Consider the following 24,748-nt stretch of genomic DNA (forward strand, 5'->3'; position numbering starts at 1 on the left):
GATGTTCTCAGTCAGCTCTCAATAAGTGTGGCTTGATCCTTTAAAGCCCCCTCTGTTCCAAATGGTTTGATCCACGTCTTGTCTCCGTAACCTTTCAACCTTAATGCAATCAAAAAGACCTCCGGGAGATCAGGGTTTCTTTTTTTGGCGTAGGGTGTGTTTGGGGGGGGGGGGGGGGGGGGGGGGGGGTTGTGGCATATCTTTATATGTAATGGGATATTTAACGTGGGTGATCTTTCACACTTTAAGTCCATTGCCTTATACTCCTATGAAATTTCAGTAAAAGCATAGCTTTGTTTTTCCTCGGGGCATGTCAAAAAGATTAACCGTCTTTATGGTAGAATATTCAGCGAACCGAGAGGGCCGATGAATTTCACTCACTAACGTAATTCCAGCTATTACTTTAAATGCATTCAAATTTAGTCGGACCAGTAGAAATGGATTTCGAGCTTATAGAATTTACGTTCGACATCCATCATTCAAAATGTCGACATCTGAATATGTCATTACTGTCTGTCTGCCTGCCTTCCTTGCCTGTTCTAACACACAATATTATGTTCTATAAGTAACACAGATTCCCTTTGCACTCCCGACAAAAAGGATTGCGTCAGAGCCAAATTAACTCAGCTCTTCAAAAGTCAATAACAATTCTCTTTAGGCATTTCTTGTCAAAAAAAAAAAGAAGCAGACTGACATCACTCACAATGGGTCATGACATTCCTACCCCCCCCCCCCACACACACACACACACACACACACACACACACACACACATCCACCCCCCCCCACCCCCACTGGCACCATTTCTAGAATTCTCTAGAGAATGACCTTCCGCAAGGCCAAGGCACCCTCGTCAAGATAACCCTCAGAGGTGGGAAAAAAAGGAGCATGGGTGGTGCTCAGGACCCGCAATTGAACAGCTGTCAAAACCATGATGACTCTTGGCTCCGTTGATTCTCTTAAATGGCCAGCTTCATGGAAGAGTGTCTATAGGCATGCTTGCGTTCCTATAGTCCTCTAAGATCTCTTCCAAAAAAATTTAAAGAAAATTGCAGTAGAGATATTTGGAGGCTAAAGCCCTCTTTCCTTGTTAACCCATTTTGGGGCGAGAACCCCTTTTGGTGTTAGCGTTATGTTATGCTTTAGCTATTGAAAAATAGCAGATCTACAAGCTCATAGCGCGCCACCGAGTGGCGCGCTACGAGCTTGTAGGTCTGCTATTTTTGAAAAATCGAAGAACGACCGAAAATTGCAGTAGAGATATTTGGAGGCTGTTGCATGTATTTAGTTAGCAATTCGTGCTGCACAGTATCCACTACAGAACTCTGTAATGATGACTGCTTTCCTCCAGTGGCAGAATTCAATATGTTGCACATAATTATGTTAGTTAATGTGTCAAGGCTGTGACTATAGGATGAGTCAACCCATTTTGACCTGAGATCAGATTCTAAAAATGTCTTCTACATCCTGACAGTTTTCTGAAAAAGCTATGTTTCTACGTCAGTCGTTCTTCGATTGTTTCAAAAATAGCAGATCTACAAGCTCGTAGCGCGCCACTCTGTGGCGCGCTATGAGCTTGTAGATCTGCTATTTTCCAATAGCTAAAGCAACATAATGCACCAAAAGGGGTTCCCGCCAATGAGCCAATGAGGGAAAACAAACCTCTGTACAGCGTGTGTTCCTATAGCACAAGTCAATAAAAGTTCAATATATACACACATTGAGCATTTTCAAAGAACATCTTGAAATGAAACACAAGAAATTCTAATTTCAGGTTTATTAAACAATGGATAATTGACTGATTAATTTAACCTAGACAGCCTGTCGAGTATTTCCCCCCCCCCCCGAAAGGCCAGACATTCTCAAGTTCCATTTCTAACACTAATCTCCTTCCACACGCTTATTTCATGCTACGTTTGTGGAAGAACAGTGGGCTAATTCATGTGCAACAGGGGAAAGTCTCTGTTGCATTATTTCTGCATCCAAAGCCCTTCTTTACCCCCAGAGGCGCGCTAATCTGCATATTACCCCCTTTTGTTATTGTACTAGATACAGAACGAATGAGGTAACTTTACATATTCCGAAGGCGTTTTGCAGCTCATTGCTTTCTAATCTCCGGGGGTTTACCGTAAACAAAAAAACATAACGCGTTTGAGCAGCTTTTTATGCCTGACAAGGGGCTCTTGTGTTGTGGGGGGTTAGGGGCATTTTGGTTTGGACCCTGAAACACCATAACCCATTTTGACCGGAGATCAGATTCTATAAAAAATGTCTTCTACATCCTGACAGTTTTCTGAAAAAGCTATGTTTTCTACGTCGGTCGTTCTTCGATTTTAAAAAAAATAGCAGATCTACAAGCTCGTAGCGCGCCACTCGGTGGCGCGCTACGAGCTTGTAGATCTGCTATTTTTCAATAGCTAAAGCATAACATAACGCTAACACCAAAAGGGGTTCTCGCCCCAAAATGGGTTAACAAGGAAAGAGGGCTAGAAGGATACCAATAACCATGTCCATCAACCCCCCCACCCCCCCAACCACGGCGGATGTTTGATTGACAGGCTGTTTTAACAGCCGCTGCACAAAAATGCACTCAGATGTTCTCTCACACTCTCTCACACACACACACACACACACACACACACACACACACACACACACACACACACACACACGCACCGTGTAAGCGAGGATGGTATACAGTAATTGCAGCGCCTGTACTGAACACAGCAGCTGATGTGCTTGCTTGCTCCTCTACGGGTGGCTCCAGAGTCAGACCGTGTCATAACCCAGGATACCATAATGAGACAATTTAGATGTCTCCTGCCATGGCACGCTGTCGGCTGTCTACTCAAAACCAACCAGGGTTTGAGTGGAGAGAGAACATCTCCCAGCAAAACTCAATCCATCCATCTGGCTCTAAGGGGTAGAGAAGTGTAATGAAAGCTATACTAAAAATAAGCCACAGTGTACAGTTGGAGGCCATCGATATTGTCCTTTTCTTTTTGCTGAGGTTTGCGTGATCTGCGCAAAAGGACAGTTAATTAACCCATTTTGGGCGGGAACCCCTTTTGGTGTTTTAAACATTATGTTATAATTTAGCTATTGAAAAATAGCAGATCTACAAGCTCATAGCGCGCCACCGAGTGGCGCGCTACGAGCTTGTAGGTCTGCTATTTTTGAAAAATCGTGAAAATATTTATTTCAGAAAACTGGAGGATTTAGAAGGATTTTTTTTTAATTTTGAGGTCAGGCCTAAACGGGTCAAATGATAAGGGACAATATCGGTGGCACCCAACTGTAGGTGCCAGCGATAAGACGACGGCGGGAGGACAAAGCATCACGCTATGATGGACGGAAGTGTCGTATAAGCAAACCAGCTCCTGCCTCTAAAACTGTAAGCTATCCAATACTGAATGCTGGATAGATTGGATGTGGCAGCTAGCCATTACAGGCTGGATGAGACCTTTATGATTGTTACCGCGGTAGGGTTAACGCCAGCTAATGCATATTTCATCTCCACAAACAAAAGATATCTCTGCTGTCTTATTGCAGTGAAATTGAATCCACTCTGTGTGTGTGTGTGTGTGTGCACCGTCCCATTTGATCTTTCTCCCATGTGGGATTCCCATGTTTATGTTCAGTGAATAAATCAAAAAAGAACAGTGTAAAAAAAAAAAAAGGTTAGCCCACCTTATCGCCACTTGTGATAACCTTTAAGGCTTTTCCTTCATTCACCAAAATCCCAGCATTTCCCCCCATCTGGTAATTCCCTAATTAAACTTTAATAAAGGGGGAATTTCTGGAATGCCTGGTTATTGTTGCCACTGCTACTGCCTGCTTGTCTGCTGCCTCCTCACACAGGAAAAGAGAGTGAGGGAGGGAGGTCTGTGGGAGAGAGAGGGTAGTCCACAGTGTCACAAACTGGCTAGTCTCCAGACTTGTGATGAATAGCCGCTCAGCTACTACCTAATTCCCCCTGCTCCAGCTTCAGCACCATCCTAAGGTTCCATCTATTATGTTGACTTTTTCAATGGCCTGTCTCTCTCTCTCTCTCTCTCTCTCTCTCTCTCTCTCTCGCTCACTCGCTCTTATCTAGGCCCCGGCCAGCCCCCCGAAAGAACACTATACTGACAAGCCTATCGCTGTCGATTCCCCCAGTAGCTCATCAACGCAGGCCTGGGGAGTTTTACATCTCCCACTACTTATCTGTCATGTCAGGGGGAAGAGAATGGAATGTCCTTTTTGGGGGTGATGCCAACTTCATCAGTTGCCCTCACCCCTGTATATCAGCCTGTATGTCACGGGACTGGCAAAGATGTGGCACGTGCAGGGTACAGAACTGTATTGGCAAATGGGGCTAGAACGAGCTTTCCTTCTAATTCAAATGTTGGTTTACTTTAACCCATTTTGGGGCGGGAACCCCTTTTGGTGTTTTAAACATTATGTTATAATTTAGCTATTGAAAAATAGCAGATCTACAAGCTCGTAGCGCGCCACCGAGTGGCGCGCTACGAGCTTGTAGGTCTGCTATTTTTGAAAAATCGTGAAAATGTGCCTCAAATTTGGAATATATATAACGTTTTTAACTCAAATCTTTGCTTCTGGAGGGTCCCCGGAACAACATATTTTCAGATGGGGGGGTCTCGGAGGCCAATTACAGATCATTTTTGGGGTCCTTATAATATTGAGTGATATAGGCCTAGAAACAGGTATTTCAGAAAACTGTCAGGATTTAGAAGACACTTTTTTCAGGCCTAAATCTTGGGTTAAAGGACGGCAATTGGAACACAGCACATGTCTGCAGTACAGACTTGTAAAGACAGGATCTGGTGTTTGTCCCCAATCACTAGACAATGTTTGTAGCAACAAGTGAGAGGAGCCGGTATGAATTGATGCAACATCAACATGTGCAGCAGCCAGTCGAGCATGGGCGCCAACACCGAATGGAACCCTGCTGCGTTTTAATTTTCCGCGTGTCACGTACAGCGAATTGGCACACACCGTCTTGTTAGATTCGATTTTGTTTGTTTACTGCGGCCTTGCTCATCACTTCCAGTTTCACTGATTAGCAGTCGGATATTTAAAGTCTCATTGATTCCACTTTCACGGTTGGCTGAGCATTTGCAAATCATTTTATTATTTCTCTGCTGTATTTCTCCGTCTTTAACCGAGCCCTATAATTTACCAAGCCCTACAATATATACTTTGTACAGCAAACAGTAAAATCACACCCGTGTGAACTGAGTGGTGCAACTCCCCTCTCCCCCTGCCTCTCTCTCTGTCTCTCTCTCTCTCTCTGTAATTAGCAGGCAAAAGTGCAACACTATCTCTCTCTCTCTGTTTCCGGCACAACAGCGCCACTTTTGCCCCTACTGGTACTCTAAACATAGTCACATAGGTGAGGACATAGTCACATAGTCACATAGGTGAGGACATTGCTGTTCCTTGGAGTGGTTGCACCACTCAAAAATAACAACATATTAAAAAAATATATATACAAGTTCACAAGCGTGCTATTCTCTGCACAGTGTTGCCTATAGTGCCCATGCCCAAAATAGGGACACCAGGTAGAAAGTGCTTAACCCATGTTGGGCGGGAACCCCTTTTGGTGTTAGCATTATGTTATGATTTAGCTATTGAAAAATAGCAGATCTACAAGCTCATAGCGCGCTACAAGCTTGTAGGTCTGCTATTTTTGAAAAATCGTGACAATATTTTTTAGAAGATTCTTTTTTTTTTAATTTCGAGGTCAGGCCTAAAGTGGTTAAACCCCTCCACCATGACGCCATTCATTCTCTACTCAGGCACTACTCAGCCCAGTCTCTATGCAGTGGACTAAACAAACAGCTTGTCACAGAGCCACTGGCCTGGAACTAGAGGACTTTGGAGCCGTGGAGAGGAGAGCTATATAGCCCTGCATTGTGTCCACAATGTGATGCCACTTCTTCAAGGGGCATCACATTTATAATTGATCCTTGCATGGCTTATGGTTAAGTACCTCTTGTGACAAAGTGATAATGAGCTCTATCTATTCAGTCTGAGTCTGGTAAAAATATATATATATATATATCACTGAGGCAGAGACCCAATTACAGCTGAAAGTACAATGTGGCCTCTTTTCACATTTCTGTCTTGGTGAAACATGCCTTCATTGCCTTGTTATTGCCAACGCAGAGCACACCATTCTGCCACAACATGGTGTACCTGATGAAAGAACAAGGTTTCTAGTACACACACACACACACACACACACACACACACACACACACACACACACACACACACACACACACACACACACACACACACACACACAAAAGAGAACTTCCCTTAGAGAAGGACTCAAAAAATGATGCTTGTGCAGCTTCATTGCTGTTTTATTGCAATTAGTGCAATACAACAGCAATGAAGCAAACTTAATTCTTCTCCACGAGCATCTTTGGAGTGTGCCGGTCCCTTCCTTCTCGAAGAGAAGTTCTCTTTGGTCTGTATGTAATACCTTGCCTACCAGCACCCCCCCCCCCCCCACCTGAATGTGCACGAAAGCTATCTGTTTATATATTATACACATTATATATTGCTCTGGGCCTATAGCTACGGGGGCAGGTGCTGGTCCCCTTAGGAACCGAGAGCTGCAGTAAACGCTGCACAGTGACAATTCTCTTTCAATCTCTCTCTGCCATGTCTCAACTGGGAGAAGGCATGCAAGGTTCACAGTGTGGCGTGGAGGAGGGATGACACAAGTGAAGGCAGGGGCTGTACTTCACATCTGATTAGTGTGCCCATGGAAACGGGCGGTTGCAGGATACCTTTGCCCTTGACATGTTATCTCCGGAGATTAAGGTAACGGTTGGTAGCCTTACCGACCTGCCTGCCTGCCTGCCTGCCTGCCACACGCGCGCGCGGTCTTAGTTCACTGCCGTTAACTGGAACACCCGTGGGTCCGCATTCGCCAGCCACTGCACACCCTGCCTTTCCCACAATCCTCTTGGGCATAACGAGGGGGCTTAAAATCTCACTCGCAGTCTTTGTGTGACTCTGTAGTTTTCTGGTCTCGCGATGTGTAATAGGCTCCCCCAACCCAACCTACAGTAACCTCCTAGCCACAGTTTGACCCTTTCTCACTGGAGTGGTTTGTGAATAAACCAACAGGCAGTGAAGTAGTGCAGGGGATTCATTAGCTGGCTCTGTGCTGTTGTTGCTGCATGGTGCTGTTGCTGGCTGCTGCCAGCCCTTTGAACTCGCAGTGCTCTGATCATAGTAGAACAGAACTTATCCCACCTCATCATTACACACACTCACTCACTCACTAATTCAGAAGCATGTATCGTTCTGAACTTCGGCTGCGAGTGACTCAAGGAGACATCAAGGGGATATACTGTAGCTCATAGGGAACTCTCTCTACAGGAGGACAGCAGTGGGCAGAACCATTCGTTTTTTAATAGTTCTGATTGCCTGGACTGGCGCAAGCTTTCTTTCTGTGCGGGGTTTTACAAAAGAGGTTAATTTTCAAAGCTGGGGCTTAGCGGCGGCAACTTTTCATGCACTTATAGGTTTCCTCTGCAGAGTTGGCCCGGGACAAAGGCGGCCTTCAGTTTAGCCACAAGCCTTGCATTATCACAGCCACAACAATGCTGCATATCAATCAGGGCCCAAAAAGCAAGGAAACAAACACAATCACAACAAACCTCCTGAGAGGAACACATTGAGGCACACACACACACACACACACACACACACACACACACACACACACACACACACACACACACACACACACACACACACACACACACAGTTGGCAGGCTAATCACCGATTCAGAGCTTGTGCACTGAAATCTGTAAACCGGGAACCTGGTCCATTCTAACTGACAATGTCATTCTTTTTGCTCCTGACTGAGCGCCTTTCACGGTGGCTGCCATGGCAACGTGGCCTGCGAGTCGGCAAGCAATTGGTACCAGTTTCTGCCAAGGCCCAGAATTGGTGGCGAGCGATGCGATAAGCAGCTCTCCAAAGGAGAGTGCGATTCTGACGGCTTGGGTTCTGAAACGGTAGCTCTAGAAACCATTCTATACAGTATGTGAAGCAGGCTAGCAATAGCCTGGCTAATAAGCCAGACCGAATCAGCCGTTGGCAAAATAAAAATTGCCTGCCAGCGGATTACGGTCTGGAGAGGCTCAATTGTACGCCCATTTCCTACACCAGAGAACTGGTGTGGCCAATCGGGACACGGTATGCAATATGGGCGGGCTTTGGTACAGCGACGTTCAATGCTTGAGACCTTTGACTGACAGTAGCTCTGACCAATTGCATCAAAGAGAAAATGTTTGAACCCGCCCCCCAGGAAACAAGATCCATACACAGCATCTCCAGACTCAAATACCACACGGCAGTGTGATTTGAGTCTGGCTTATTAGCCAGGCTAGGCCAGCAAAGGGATGTCAATGGGAGGCTAAAAAACGCAGCAAGCAAATCCCCCGGTATACCATGCATGCCGCCTTGGCAGCCGAGGCTTATGCGAGGCTAAAGTGTTAGCCACCGTGATTATGTGTCATGTCTCATTTCCGCCTAAATAGACCTTATCCCCTTATGTGCTTATGCAGTATAAGGAAGCATGCCCTGGCCATCGCATGTCTCTGCAGGGTGTGTGTGGGTGAGGTGAGGGTGTCTGTTGCAATAGCACGCCAGCACGGAGGGAATCGCTGGTTGGAGCTATACAGTACACACTCCTGGGGCTTTTAGTGAATGAGAGGAGGAGAGGCACATGATGATGGACGCAGCAGGCTAGCTCCCCCCCCCGATGTCACGGTGATAACCATGGATACACTCACCGGGGTGTTTCCCACCAGTGTATTTATTCTTACCCTCTTCCCCACGAGCACAAATATTGTTTTTTTCGAGTGGTGCAACCACTCCTATAGACGGCTGTGTGTGTGTGGCTGGGTTCCCTGGGTCTGTCCCCGTGTCCCTGGCTGTGTCCGAGCACGAGAATAGCGTTATAGCGTTTGTTCACCACCAAGTGTCACTGTTGCACAGCCTTACACACAGACACAGACACACACAGGACAGGGAGGAGGGCTTGTACAGTACAGTACAGTACAGTACAGTACAGTACAGTACAGTACAGTACAGTACAGTACCACTCACTTCAGACGGGTCTGATTTTTTGGATTACACGGGAACATGCACATAATTAGCCAACACAAACCCTAAGCTAACTCTGATGATCTCTCTCTCTATAAATCAAAAATCACACCTGTGTGAAGTGAGGGGCGCCAATATATTAAAGTATGTGTAATGGAGATGTAAAACAAACGGTGCCAACACAAACATTAAATGCCATTAACGATAAAGAGACAATATGACGTAATGAGGGACAATATGACTGATGATTTTCCCTTCATTGTCAATGGCGTTTTTAAAACAAGCATTGAACTGAAAACAAACATTAAACCTGTATATAGGAGGGGCTAGCGCCCCTCAAAAACACTAGTATCTTTACACCTTCTAGAATTAACCACTTTCACTCTGATGTGACTATTTGTTATCATTATAGGCACAAAAAATGACACGCTCACAATGCGTTGTCAACTTATACTGTTAAGTAGATCGGCTATTTTCAAAATACAGTGGTTAAATGAACACGCTGAATGTTGCCTGTGCAACAAATAATGTATAGTCGTAAAATGCATTGGGAATCCTGTGTGTGTGTGTGTGTGTGTGTGTGTGTGTGTGTGTGTGTGTGTGTGTGTGTGTGTGTGTGTGTGTGTGTGTGTGTGTGTGTGTGTGTGTGTGTGTGTGTGTGTGTGTGTGTGTGTGTGTGTGTGTACACACACACACCAATTCTTTGAGTTGATCTAACATAAAACATCTGTAGGGCAGAAGGTGGAGTTTTTTTTGGATAAAATAACGTTATATACTGCCACGATCCCTTCACAGGCAATCTGGCCACTTGTATAAAAGTGATGCTATAAAATGCATACGTTCCATTTCATTGCCAGGTACAGCTGTATATACCACCGCAGGTAGGTTGAAGCATGGGAGTTTATAAGTCCTGTGGGGTCCATGAGGTTTTCATCAACCGCTTGGATAAACTGTTTGCCTGATGTGGATACATGTTTATGAATTCCATATATTGTTTTCCCCTCTTCCCACTTTCATAAACATCTGTTCCGTGGTCAGGGGGCCCTGAGCGCAGAGCAGACGAAGCCCCTCTCCTCAACGGCAAAACAAGACATAGGGACGTCGCAGCGAGGGGCTCCTTTCTGGACCCCAAATAACCGCGCCAAGGAAACGGGGTGTGGAGAGATCTCCGACTATCGCTCAAAAGGCAGAGTCGTAGATTATGATTGACCGCTGTTTGAGCGTATACGCTCACACGCGTGAAATGGTCTCCCAGGGAAAAAGTATCATTGGTGATTAATCTATTTAGGCCTGACGTCGAAATAAATAAAAGGTCTTCTGAAAGAATATTATATTCAAAGATTTGTGCCGCATTTTCACGATTTTTCAAAAATAGCAGACCTACAAGCTCATAGCGCGCCACTCGGTGGCGCGCTATGAGCTTGTAGATCTGCTATTTTTCAATAGCTAAAGTATAACATAATGCTTAGTTAAAACACCAAAACGGGTTCCCGTTCAGAATGGGTTAAAGGCAGAAAAGATTGCAACTTACTCTTGTCATGATTTATGTATGATTTCATAAATGAAAGATCTCTGTGTTTGTCACAGAGGGGACTCACTTGGGGTGTATATGATGGAAGAAGAGATCCAGTGTTTTTTTCTATTTTCGTGCGTTTCCTTTCATTAAGGATGAGAACACACCGTACGTGCACGGCAGCTTTTAGAGAACATAAGGTGCTCCTCGGCTTAAACGTCTTTGAGAATAGGAGATGTAGGGGAGGCGCCAGGGACGCATTATTATGTATCCCACCGCAGTTCTAGGAAAGCCCTGCTGTGATTGGCCAGTAGTCGTTGTGATTGACAGTTCTCGTTTTTGCGACCAGTCATTAGTCCTACAACTACAACCTATCTCAAACCCTCACCCTAAACCTAACCTCCCACGGGGCAGCACACCTAAACCTAACCTTAACCCATGTCTAACCAATGACTAGTCTAAACTAAGTATGCACCCCCTTAATCCATTGAGACCTGGAACGCATCCATGTCACGTTAGCGTTTAACCACATTAACCATTAAACCTAACCCGAACGGCCTAACCTCAGTAAAACGATGCCTTCCCGGGAACCAATCAGACACATGGTGAGGCGGGTCTACCCTAGAACGTTGGTGGGATTCATAATCACGTGCCAGGGACGTGCAGAGAGTGTTAGAGAGTGCAGGGGTTTAAATCCCGTAAGAGGGCACTTTTGGACAAAATGAGCAGATCTACAAGCTCTACAAGATCTACAAGACACAACGTGTCGCGTTGAGAGCTTGTAGATCAGCTATTTGCGGGGGCGCAAACCCAGTACTCTTTAGCTAGTGGAGATGTGGTGTAACGACATGGATTCCTAAACCAATGTGTTCAATGCAAAATGCTGCGTTCGAGTTCAGGAGACTTCGGGGGACAAAAAAGCTATTCTCCTGAATGCTGCCCTTCCGGCAATGGCATGGAAAGGAGTGGCATTTGCATTTCTTTCACCATAGTAAACGCTGCATTCGCAGTCTAGAAAGGGCAGTTGTTTTAGAGACAGGTAAAAGGGCAGGGGCTGAAGCCCCCTTTGATGTCTATGTGTGCACGACACGTCCCCGGGAGGCACGGATATCCTGTGGCCTAAGGCTCCGAGTTTCGGTCGGTCCCGTTGATAAAAGTGTTCTCCAATCCGTGATCCCATCTTCACAGCTCACAATGAAGTCCTCAGAGCATTCTAACAAGGGCCAGCTGTTCTGCAATCTAATCCAGAATATGACATTTATAACCAAACCATGATGGCATTAGACGTTTGACAATAATTATAATATTGTTCTTGTTTCGTCAATGCACTTCTGCTTATTGAATATCTGCCACAGCACAACGTGAATAATAATAAAATATATTGTCTCGAAAAAGCAGTTGACATTGCATGTATGAACACATTTTGACCTGAGATCAGATTCTAAAAATGTCTTCTACATCCTGACCGTTTTCTGAAAAAGCTACGTTTCTATGTCAGTCGTTCTTCGATTTTTCAAAAATAGCAGACCTACAAGCTGGCTTGTAGATCTGCTATTTTTCAATAGCTAAAGCATAACATGATGCTAACACCAAAAGGGGTTCCCGCCCCAAAAATGGGTTAACCTTGATTTTCCATAATACTCTCGAAGTTAATATAAAATAATACATATTTTACCGTTCAAAGTTGGTTCATGAAAGTAGTTTTATTCTGAAAGCACAGCATACTTATCATGCAGTCTGGCGTGCTGTTAATAAAAAGGTCCATTCAGATCTTGATCAGTGAATCTGATCTTTTGGGCCACCACTATAAATGTAACACTTAATGTTCAAACAGGGAGTCATAAATCACTTTGTTATAGGACCCTGGTGGAAAATAATGGCTTTTTGAATATATCTGGCTCTGATTAAGTTGTCGGGTGTAGACCGGGCCTGAGGACGGGGTCTGGTACTTACAAAAGGCCTGGTTAACAAGCAGAGTGGCTAACGCAACCCCCCCCCCTTGTACTTGAACGTTTGGGTTATGCCCTCTCAAGTCCGATGTCTGCATTGACGTGGTCAGACTTGCGTGCTGGAATAACAGAATGGGGGCTAAATCCGATTTCGCAGGATAATGGACCCTCTCCTACCTTTTTGCTACCAGCATGTGTAATAATTTCCTCTTAATTTCCCCACACGTGGAATTTGACAAGCTTGGCCCAGAGTCAGACCAACAGCTGTGAGATCTTTATAGAAGTCAGACGAGTGCCTCTATACCAACGCAAGCTTACACAAACTCCTAAGCTTCCAGATAACCCCCCGCTTCCTGTCCTCCTCCTCTCTCTTTTTCTGTCCCTCTGCACGTCTTTCTCTGACTCCCCCCCCCCCCCCCCCCCCCCCCCATCACTGCTGCTTATGGTCTCCAGGGAAGGTCTTAACCCATTTTGACCTGAGATCAGATTCTACAAAATGTCTTCTACATCCTGACAGTTTTCTGAAAAAGCTATGTTTCTATGTCAGTCGTTCTTTGATTTTTCAAAAATAGCAGACCTACGCGCTTGTAGATCTGCTATTTTTCAATAGCTAAAGTATTAACATAATGCTCGAAACACCAAAAAGGGGTTCCCGTTCGGAATGTGTTAAGTGAGTTGATTTATTCATTCAAAGGGTTCTGAATTGCATTACAGCGCGGGCCAGCAGTCACATATGCCAAAGTGTTCACTATAGCGGAACCCTCCGGGGATGGAGCGTTAGCACAAAAAGGTATAGGCTATATCCCTACCAAATGAGTTATGATTTTCTTCCTAAATCTCTAACCCCAACTCCCACCCTTCTGCAAGGCAATCGTGGACCATATTTATGAAGCCCCAGCTAGTGTGTTAGGATGTTATACAGATGTGAAGTGGCTTATCCCAAAAAAAGGCCTGGTTAAAATCTCCCCATAGAAGTACAGTACAACTGGGCCTCATGCTATGAATCGGAACTACAGCATACAGTCAGTCGTGAAAGGATGACGCTAGCAGTTTCCGGCATATATACAGTACACAGTCTCTACACACAACACATGTACACAAAATGTATGTGAGCTAAACATCAGCCAGCGTAGTTGCAACAGCTGCACTCAAAACCATGCAGCCACTGTGTGTGTGTGTGTTCGCGTGTGTGTGTGTGTGTGTGGTGTGTGCAGCTGCGCACACACACACACACACAAACACCACTGCCGCTGGAATGGGGTGTGCAGTGATTTGTGTGTGTGTGTGTGTGTGCACGTTTGCAGCTGGCCTGTTTGCAACAGAAAAGCAGAAAAGCTATGCCGTCTTCATCTGAAGCTGGTTGGCTCTATTCTATAGCAATGCTGCGCGACGTGGAAATCCAGGTTACTCATGAAATAGATCTCAACCATTGACTGTGTGTGTGTGTGTGTGGGGCGAAACCCAGCTGGCGTAAAAGGCCCTGGCAGTTCAAAAACGGACTGAGAGATTCTCGGTAATCCTGCAATAACCGTTCCACTGCAACCCCCTTCCAACACCACTGTTTGCCCACTGTTATTATGTTATTTCAGGACATCTGGAAAAGTTTACCTGTTTTTGTTCTCTCCACACCCCCCCCCCATAATCATGTCGGTGGACACAAGCACCTCTTTTATATTATACGTGCGCCGGTGCAGAGAAACCAGGGTTTTGATTTAAAGTTTCCTGCTCTCTGTTAGTTTAGTTTTGGTGATGTTTTTTTTATGAAAACATCAATTTTTTTTTCTGGATTTCCATAGTTGGCTCCGTGAACGAACGTTCATGACAATACAGTACAGACAGCATTGTGTGCCATGAAGGTGCCATAAAGGTACCTGCCATGAAGGTGTCATGAAGGTGCCATGAAGGTGTCATGAAGGTGCCATGAAGGTGCCTGACCAACATGAGCCATAGGGTCGAACCATAGTGTCTCTATACTCTGAGAAAAAGGCATAAAGGTTCTGCATAAAATAGATGAACATTCTGTGAAAATCTACAAGGATCACAATGCAACAAACTGGGGGCGTACATGCACATGATGTGGGAGTGTCCAGATGTCAATCGTTTTTGGTCTTAACCCATTTTGACCTGAGATCAGATTCTAAAAATGTCTTCTAAATCCTGACAGTTTTCTGAGTGTCCAGATGTCAATCGTTATTGGTCTAGAGTTTCAGAAGTACTATCCGAGGTAATGGGAACTAGAATTCCCCTCTTGCCTAATATTTTCTTGTTGAATGATGATTCAGCGATTGGGTTGACATTGACAATGCCACGTACGTAGAAGACTCCTGCTCTTAGGGCTGACAGCTGCAAAAAAAACTGCTTGTCCTAAAAGATGGAAACCTCCCCATAAACGTGAGGTCTCGCAATGGATCCTCTCATTAATGGACATGATCGCTCTGGAACTCTCTATATAGCTCGATCCAACGGGGCACAAGAAAACACACCTGACATCGTGTCCACAGGCATTAGAAAAACTTAAATCATGCCAACAACATCTCTGATGACTTATTTTTAAGTACCTTTTATTTATTTATTTATTATTATTATTATTATGATTGTTTTTGATGTATTGTAATTTTTGTATCTGTTTCGCTGTTCAACCTGTGGGGTGGGGGGGAGTGGGGTGGGGTGGGGGAAACCCCCTTTTTTCTTTTAACAAAAAATAAAATAAAAACTTGATCACAATACAAAAGGATCACAATGCATCGTAAAGCCTTTGCAACGCGTTTTGTTGCAGCTTCCTTCCTTCTCTTTTTCGCATACCCAGACCCCCCAAATGCTTGGCTGAGTCTGCTGCGAGTGAGGCTGGTTATACTGTGTGTGTCTGTGCGGACGGGGCCCGGCAGCCCCTACACTACATCAAAGTTTAATACAGAATAATAGCGTTGCTGACAGAGTCTCGTAAAACCACCCCTTTGTAAGCCAACGATTTGTCTCACCGATAATGTTCACGATCAGAGCCTTTGCCCCCTCTCACTGTACATATTGTACACACACACATACACACTGCAAACAGCTAGGCAGCTGCGATACCATCTCAGAAATTGTGTGCGTGTGTGTGCACGTGTGTGTGCGCGCGACTATGCATGAGAGCAAACGTGCATGTGGATGCGCATCTACGAGGGAGTGTTTTTTGCGCGTGCGCCGGATCATGTGAGCCAGCCTGTTGTTTTTGTCCTGCATCTCCCTAGGTGGGTTTTGGCATGGGGTGTTTCCATGGTTGAGAGAAACGCTGTTTCTGATATTTCTGAGCCCGCTGAAAGGACCTGCGAGGCCAGCACGTCGTCACCAGAATGAGGATTGTTTACATGCCAGCCTTAAGAGTTATACACGAGAGGGAAGAGTGATCGGCGTCAGGGGTGAATTATGAACACCACATGTCTAAAGCTGTGTGGGCCGCTCGGGGAAAAGGCAGAGTGGCTTCTGAAGATGGGTGATCGAGGAGGTGCACTGCTCCAAGGATGCTAATGTTACACTCACTGACGAGGCCACGGTTCCCTCAGAGTATCACTGCTGAAAGATTGTTGGAATTGGATCGATTTTTGGAATTTGATTGAACTGAATTGGATTGAATGTCTTGTTGCCTGTTGCACTATAGGAGTCCTCCCCCATGCTACAAGTTACACACACACACACACACACACACACACACACACGCGCATGCACGCATGCATGCATACATACTGTACGGTATTATCTTCCTCCCATACGCCGTAGACACGCATCAGACAGTTGCCTGAGAAGGAGAAAAAAAAAGCCAGCTGAACTGGAAAAGCGTTTGTCTGGAGATGAAAGGCTTTCACACCCACTGCCTACATGCAGAGCCTCTTCCGACACCTTCCCGCGACTGTAGAGCACAGACTCGGGCTACGCAGACACACACACACACACACAGGAGGCATAGCATCCCTCTCCCCACACCCATCGTCACTGCAACATGCTTGCATCTCTCCCTATCTTCCCTCCCTCCATCCCTCTGTGTGTGACTCTCTCTGTCTCTCTGTCAATGAAGCTCTGATACTACACTAGCAGCCAAGGGGAAACGAGGGAAAGCACATAAGCAGCATGACCCGAAACAATGTTGAGCAGGATTAATCTCTCATCAGCCCTACAGCAAGCCCTTGTTTTCTCTCTCTCTCTGTCTGCATGGTGTGTAGCAGTGTAGTGGGGGGGGGTGATGGGTGGGTGGGGGAGGTGGAGGGTGCTCTCAGGCGTGTGGAACACGCTCCGCCACACGCAACGGTGTGAAAAACGACACTGACCGTAATGCAAGATAATTGCTTCGCCGTTTTCGCTACATGTGCCGAGAGAGAGCACCCGTGACCGAAATAGCATGTCACCGTAATAAAAACGTGCCGCCGGGGGGGGGGGGGGGGGGGGGAGCATGGGAACTGGGAGTGCTGTGTGCGGAGATCGATAACGCACAGTGGACAGCATCTCACAACCTTATAGTCTGCACAGACTCTAATAGACCCCCCCCCCCCCCCCCCCCCAACACACAGTCTCTCTCTCGCACGCACACGCGCACGCACACATAGTCCACTGATTGATCATATTGTACAGTACACACACAGCTGTCCATACATTATACTCCACACAGCATCTTAACCCATTTTGGACGGGACCCCTTTGGTGTTTTAAACATTATGTTATAGTTTAGCTATTGAAAAATAGCAGATCTACAAGCTCATAGCGCGCCACCGAGTGGCGCGCTACGAGCTTGTAGGTCTGCTATTTTTTGAAAAATCGTGAAAATATTTATTTCAGAAAACTGGAGGATTTAGAAGAATTCTTTTAAACATTATGTTATAGTTTAGCTATTGAAAAATAGCAGATCTACAAGCTCGTAGCGCGCCACCGAGTGGCGCGCTACGAGCTTGTAGGTCTGCTATTTTTGAAAAATCGTGAAAATATTTATTTCAGAAAACTGTAGGATTTAGAAGGATTCTTTTAAATTTCGAGGTCAGGCCAAAATGGGTTAATGATAACCCTGCCTGGGCATGTCATTATAGGCACACATTTGACAAAAATCTCATTTGCTGAATTATAAATATATATTTGTCTTTTTTTTCCTCTCCTTTTATTTTTTGAAGAAAATAGTCAAAGTACAAACCAGGACTTAAAGTAGCAAAACCATTTAGTGCACACACTGCATATCAAAAACCATGTCGCCTATAGATCACCTTAACAGCAGATGTAGCCATGTTATTGCATGTGTGCCGTGCACGCATGTGCGGTGAAACGCACTCACATTTAACGGCTTGTGTGTGTGTGTGTGTGTGTGTGTGTGTGTGTGTGTGTGTGTGTGTGTGTCTGCCAGGCAGCTGTATAGTTCATAGGTAGGTGATGATCCAGAGAGGAGGTCTAGACGTTTGCACAAGCCTAACTGTTGTTTTTTCTCACCACAATGCTACCCTGCATCACATCTGCAGACTGACCACCGCTGTAACGAAGCTGACCCCAACAAAAAGCCACATTTCTCAAAAGCCCATTTATCGACCGCGAGCACAACGCCCAGCGCCCCGTGTAACCGTGACAAGTTATCCTTTTTTTATGAGCACATTACAATAGAATATCCCAGCATCGGTGCAATGGCTTCTGGAGATGCAGCAGCACTTAAACGGAAATTTACCGTGACAAGGAGTCAAGATGTTGAGTGGGGGCTACCTCAAGAGACCATCCGTGCATCTGGGATCTGTGTTCCTCTCACCTCAAACGCAGTGTGCTCATGATCAGCCACACCACAGCACATAATCATACTACAGTATACATCCATAACTTGCCTAGTGTACAATGATGTGTTAATAATAATCATGTCACTCGGAGTCACAATATACAGTGCAGGGTTGTGATTTAATCGGCATCACTCGATCTCGCTACTCCGCTTTTTACAGAACATGTGCTGTGGCAAATATCTACATTTCAATAACAGTCACACACACACAGTCACCCCCAACAACAGATCTGGTGGCAGCACTCCATCCACTCACACGCAGAGACCGAGCGATGCTGCCCATCAATAAAAAAGCCTCTTAAATATTTCATCCCCAAAGTCACAGCAGCCTCTAGCTTGCATCAATCTGCAAGCTTGGGAGCAGGGACAAAAAAATACATCTATATCTGATTCTGAAGCATAGAGCAATAAAGAAGCCACCTTTTTTAACTCCCCCAACATAAAAAGCCCTCAGCAATACAATAGCAGACGGTGTAACCACTGCTGCAGTGCAGTACTGTACACAGCCAGGTGCTGATATTCCTAGTCTTTTAGAGACCCACACTAAGGCTAACCATGCTGGGTAAAACTGATCAACTACAGCTGCCTGTATTACGAGCCCCCAAGGCTAATAAAGAGAGGAAAAAAATGAGAAAAGCGTGGTTGGAGGCTTTACCGGCTATAAGGCTGGCATGCTCCTGTACTCACCAGCACTGGCAGAACACAGCAGAGACACCAAGAGCACAATCACCAGCGTCAGAATCTTCACATTCATTTCTGCACTCCCCTCTGGCTCTCCGCTAGTCACTCGCTGATATACTGTAGTGGTGTGTGTGTGTGTGTGTGTGTGTGTGTGTGGATGGGAGGGAGGGAGGGAGGGAGGGGGAGAGAGAGAGAGAGAGAGAGAGAGCAGCTGAGCGAGCAAGAAAGAGAGAAGGAGAGAGACTCTATTTGCTCCCCTGTGTATGTGTGTGTGTGTGAGTGCAGGAGTGAGTATGTGTGTCCCTGTGAATGTATGTGAATGTGGCGTGTGCGTGGTCGCTCCCTGGCTGTGTCTATGTATTTCTAAATGCGTATTTGTATATCAGTGTGACAGCGCCGCTCCTAGACTGAACGCGCGTCTTTATCTCAGCTCTCCCACGGATATGTGTGTTTTTGGTTTTTTATCCACCCCCCTTCTCCTCTCCTGTCAGAGCGACGGCAGCCTGATCCAAGTTCAGTAGATCTAGTGTGAATGTTGCCGGGAGTCAGGTCTCTCTCTGTCTTGCGAACGAACGTGCACCCAGTCCTGTTTGCATTGGATAAGGAGCCCAGTTGGTCATGTGGCTTATGTATCATTGACTCTGGGTCATGGAAAAGGGCCCTCCCCAACCCCCAATGCCATCCCACTCACTCCTTGCACACACACACACACGCACACGCACACACACACACACACACACACACACACACACACACACACACACACACACACATACAAACACCCGTGACCCACCCTCCCTTTAGTTTGCACACACACAGACACACGCACACACACCCGCTGACCCTCCGGATGATGAGAGCGGAGAGTGGCTGAAGAGGGTAGAAATGGGGGGGGGGGGGGGGGGGGGGGTAGGGTAGAGGAGTGGGATGTCCAGGTTTATGATAATACCTAAGCAGATGCTCTTGTTGAAAACCCCGTTTGGCGCACAAGTAGGGCGGATTGCCAAGGAATCCAGGAATCAAAAATACCAGCTTATAGGGGGAAGCGGATGAAAGAGGGGTAGGTGTGTGAGATGAGAGGAAAGGAGGGGGGGAAGGAGGAGGAGGGGGAGAGGGGGCTCATGTTTTCCTGCTTTTGTACCACAGCCAGCTGTATAGACCTTTTCTTCCGATTCCGTACACTATTATTTACCAAAAACGGTGCCAGCAGACAGCCCTGTCTGAGGAACGGCGCGGCGTAAATCATCCGCGGGTGTTTGATGTGAGTATACCCTCATGGCATTGGGAGTCGCCAGAGGAATAAACGTATCAGACGTATGTGCCCCACCGATCCCGCCGCTTGTCGTTGTTTGTCTCGTTGTTTGGCCCTCGCAGAGTCATTTGTTTTCGTTTGTTAGGGAGACGCTGATTCTTTCAGCGAACAAAGTGCCGACAGAACCTCCACCCCGTGTCGCCGTAAAATAAGTCATACATTCATTTGTTTGGCCAACAATAAACAGGAAAGGTTGCATTTCTCGTACATAATTGTGAGAACTATGGGCACATTGGGCAGCTACTTATCGCTATTAGCCATAGTGCGACATCAAGGCAACACATTTTTATGACCCTTGCGGTCCCTTGAAATGAAAAGCATTCCAGTTGGCTTGACGTAATGAATCATGAATTCAAATATTTTTGAATGCATATGTAGTTTATAAACTAGCATGCGATTTACTGTGCACCAACCAGACACACAAAATGTACAGATAATTTTATTCCTCGTGTCAGCCCTCAATGGGAGGACCCTTAAATGGCCCTGTAAATTGTTTTTGAACACTAATGACCGCAATAATGTGATTATAGTCATATCAAAATATAAAGCCAATCGAGAGAAGTTACCAGTTATTTTACACTTTGCCCTGTCCTGGACGCCACAAATAATGTAGTGTAATTAAAGATAAAGAGGAAACCATGGTGTTTTTTTAGTCATGGATTTTGACACACAGAGTTCCTATAGTAGTCCTCGAGTGGTGCAGTGACACATGATGGATGGGCCGCATGCCTTTGGTGGCAAATCCACGCCCCCCCACCCCATCCGCCCCGGCAAAGACTTCTCTATGTGTTTCCACCAACAGTCACAGTTTAACTGTGTGGACCCCGAGAAGAGGCCTTTGTGACCCCCTGCTCCGCTCTAGGGTCCGCTTCAACACAGCCCATTGTCTCCTGAAGGCCCCCTATATGTGTCCCATGGGGCGGGCAGCACGTCTGCACCACCCACTTGAGACCACAACAACAAGAACACCTTCCATTTTTACACGCAGGCACTTGAAACCTTCACTCCGTGTGAAGTAATCCTCTCACCTCGCGGGTGGCCCGGAGTCCCGGGGGCTAAAGATGCTTATCCGAGAGGCCTTGTCCTTTTTTTAGAGCCGAGATAATTTTCTCCCAAGTGCTTTGAAAAAAAAAGAATCCGTTCACTGGCATCACTGCATTCTCGCGAAGGTGCTTGCTGATCATTTTGACAGAAAGCCGAGGCGGGTCCATGCAGCTAAATGTGCGCCGCAATGTACTGCGATTTCCAGCCCCTCTAGGTAGTTAGGAGTCATTTGGAGTAATTTAGCATAACATCTCGTCCAACATTGACCTGTTTTATGTTTCAGGAATAATCTTCGAGCCTTTTGGGATAATTGCCTGTACTATTAAGTTAATTTACCTGGGCTGGATATCAGAGCTGAAAATTCCCGTTTAATACAGAATAAGTGAGCTATCCAGGTCTTGTTGAATGCAGGTGCTGGAATCTGCCTGTGGTAATTTATGGCTTTGGATTTACAAATCATTAAAATGTCCCGGGTAACGATTACGAACGTGCGAGACTATCGTAAAGTTGGCAAGGGGGTCTCAAACATTTGCACTATATTAGCTTTAATTATCTTAGCTTGACACAAAGCCCATAATGAGAACGTAACAGATGGTATTTCCTCAGAGTGCTTTAGAGAGAGAGGGGCCTCCGCGGAGTACGTGCGGTGACGCGAGCGATCGCCAACAACAGACTGTCGGTCTATCTTGTAACTACCTCTGGGGGATGTGTGTGAGTCACGGTAGGCACGAGCAGCACCAGACGGAGGCCAGCGGTGTAATCGCATCTGCCCTGACACAGGAAGCACTCGGGGGCTGTTTACAGGAAATGTCTGATAAAAAAGAATTCTGCGTATGTTAAGGATTTTGGTCACTGATGACGACTTTGGTGATGCTCTCGTGGTCAGTAAAGGATGAGGTCTTCCTGATTCCGCCGTTTTTTGAGTGATAGGAAAACACAACATTCCGCATGGGAGTGTAATAGGCATAACACAGTGAAGGGTCGCAGTGGCGTGCACAGATAGACACTAGGGGGTGTGCCCTTTAAAAAAAAAAAAAAAAAAAAAACTTTCTTTTTTTTCGGATTTTTCAAAAATAGCAGACCTACAAGCTCGTAGCGCGCCACTCGGTGGCGCGCTATGAGCTTGTAGATCTGCTATTTTTCAATAGCTAAAGCATAACATAATGCTAACACCAAAAGGGGTTCCCGCCCAAAATGGATTAAGGCAACCGACCGGTTCCACGCGCTGCACAAGGTGCCCTTTTTTAACTTGAGCACCTGCCCCTCTAAATGTCTGTGTACGCCACTGAAGGGTCGTATTGCCCCCCAAGCCATGTGTTTTTTTAAATCTAACAAATAATGCTCACAAAAATGTCAACAGGTGGCCTTTCAGCTGTGTCTAAATTAATCCCCCGTTGATCTGACAGAAGATTTGCTGTATTATTCCCTCTATTCAAGATGAATGTGTTTCCTGTTTATCATCCGCTTCTATATAAAGAAGCTGATTTCTGACATGCTAATGAGATGGGCGGGAGGATGTGTGTTTGTATTGTTGTTGAATGAACAGGAGCGTGTGTTGTTGTTGTTGTTGTTGTTGTTGTACATAACTGAACTCCATCCACACCACAGCATCTGGTTCCCTTTCCATTGCAAGCATATAGCATAGTGCACCTACTGTACACTCGATTTTTCAAAAATAGCAGACCTACAAGCTCGTAGCGCGCCACTCGGTGGCGCGCTATGAGCTTGTAGATCTGTTATTTTTCAATAGCTAAAGCATAACATAATGCTAACACCAAAAGGAGTTCCCGCCCAAAATGGGTTAACCCTGGCTTTGCTGCACTGTTATACCTGTACACTCAAATGGAAAAAACTCATCAATGCTGCATCGAGATGACGTTTCTGTCAGCCTGGAAGACCTATATACTGTCAATCTGAGATTGTTTTTTTTTTGTGGTCCATAATGAGATTAGGTGCTCTGCAGAGATGCGGAAGTAAAAAGTGTTAAAGGGCCACTTCACCCCTTTTGCAACCAGATCTTATTGTAATGATGTTTGGGAGACAAGAAACACTTTCCTGGGGTTTTTTACATGGGTAATATGTGTTTTTAGATATTTTAGTATTTCAAAGTGGCCATGGGCTCCGTGATGTCATGGACACTGGGGCTCACTTCCTTCCTGGACTACAATTCACATAATGCTTTGTTCCACTGCTCCTCCTTGTGGATAGGGGGAGGGCTGTCTTACTGAGACAACATGTAGTCCAGGAAATAAGTGAGCCCAGTGTCCATGACATCATGGAGCCCATGGACACTTTGAAATATTGAAATATCTAAAGATTACCCACATAAAAACCCCAGGAAAGTGTTTCTTGTCTCCCAAACATCATTAAAATAAGATCTGGTTGCAAAAGGGGTGAAGTGGCCCTTTAACTGAGACATCTTCATTAGAACATATTAAAGGAGCATTCAGTGATTTGGAAAACCACCCAGTCAGCCCCGGTAACAAAATGTGCACATGCACGCACTACAGTGGGGGGAAGTGCAACAGGCCAACAGCATGTGCACCCCACTCGATCATGATTGGAGGAAGGCCCCTCTCATCCTGATTGGATGAAGGCTTTGCCACCCGCCACCAAAACTGAAACTAGGGTTTTTTTACCACAGGGGCTCACTGGGGACAGGGAGGAACTCCTTATATGGTCAGCACACTCTATAGTAGGGAGGATTATCCAAAAAAAAAGAAAAAATAAGTGATATTTGAATGAAGTGAAATCACTGAATATACCTTTAAAAGTGTGTCTCCTCAAAGAGATTAGAGGATCTGAGCAGAGCGCTCTGACTTTCCCATCATGCCTTTACTTTAGCGAATGAGATCCTCGCCTCAGGCGGCCTTGTGTTTCACATGGTAAAATGTCAGCAATCAGAGGATTGGTGGATTAATGTATCTGCCTTTAATCGTGACATTATTGCCGGCACAGCAATTCAACTGAGGGAATGTGTTTGGGGGCTTGAAGACTTTTCCGCCAGTCTTTGATTTTGCCATATTGCCTTGCAATAATCCTACTTACCTTGTTGATAAAGTCCCCCCTTGGACACAGAGAACTTGCTTGAGTTCCTGAAAACCATAAGGCGGAAGATGTCCTAAAGCAGGGGTCCTCAATAGGCGGACCGCGGTCCACGACCGGACCGCAGACCACCTCTCTGTGGTCAAGTTTTTTTTTAACTTGACAAAATAAAAGTGTTCTTTGTGCCTCAACACAATACCTCTCATTGAAGTGAATTTTTGGAGGGGAATATTTGTGAAACATTTTATTTCCATATACTCTGCACCCCAGTATTGGTTGGTTGGGA

At 45.7% G+C, this 24,748-nt stretch overlaps 2 protein-coding genes across 2 annotated transcripts in view; one reads left to right on the forward strand and one right to left on the reverse strand.

Annotated features, from left to right (window-relative positions):
* Positions 1-19,611, reverse strand: part of apln (apelin) — a 31,984-nt gene extending 12,373 nt beyond the window's left edge. The window contains exon 1 of the mRNA XM_079523789.1: positions 19,068-19,611. Within this exon, the coding sequence (XP_079379915.1) occupies positions 19,068-19,134 (67 nt within the window). The 5' untranslated portion in view covers positions 19,135-19,611. The remainder of the gene's footprint in view (positions 1-19,067) is intronic.
* Positions 1-24,748, forward strand: part of xpnpep2 (X-prolyl aminopeptidase (aminopeptidase P) 2, membrane-bound) — a 178,314-nt gene that overhangs the window by 42,854 nt on the left and 110,712 nt on the right. The gene's annotated exons all lie outside the window — the stretch shown is intronic.

Source organism: Electrona antarctica, assembly GCF_951216825.1.
Source record: "Electrona antarctica genome assembly, chromosome: 1".
NCBI classification, from domain to species: Eukaryota; Metazoa; Chordata; class Actinopteri; order Myctophiformes; family Myctophidae; genus Electrona; species Electrona antarctica.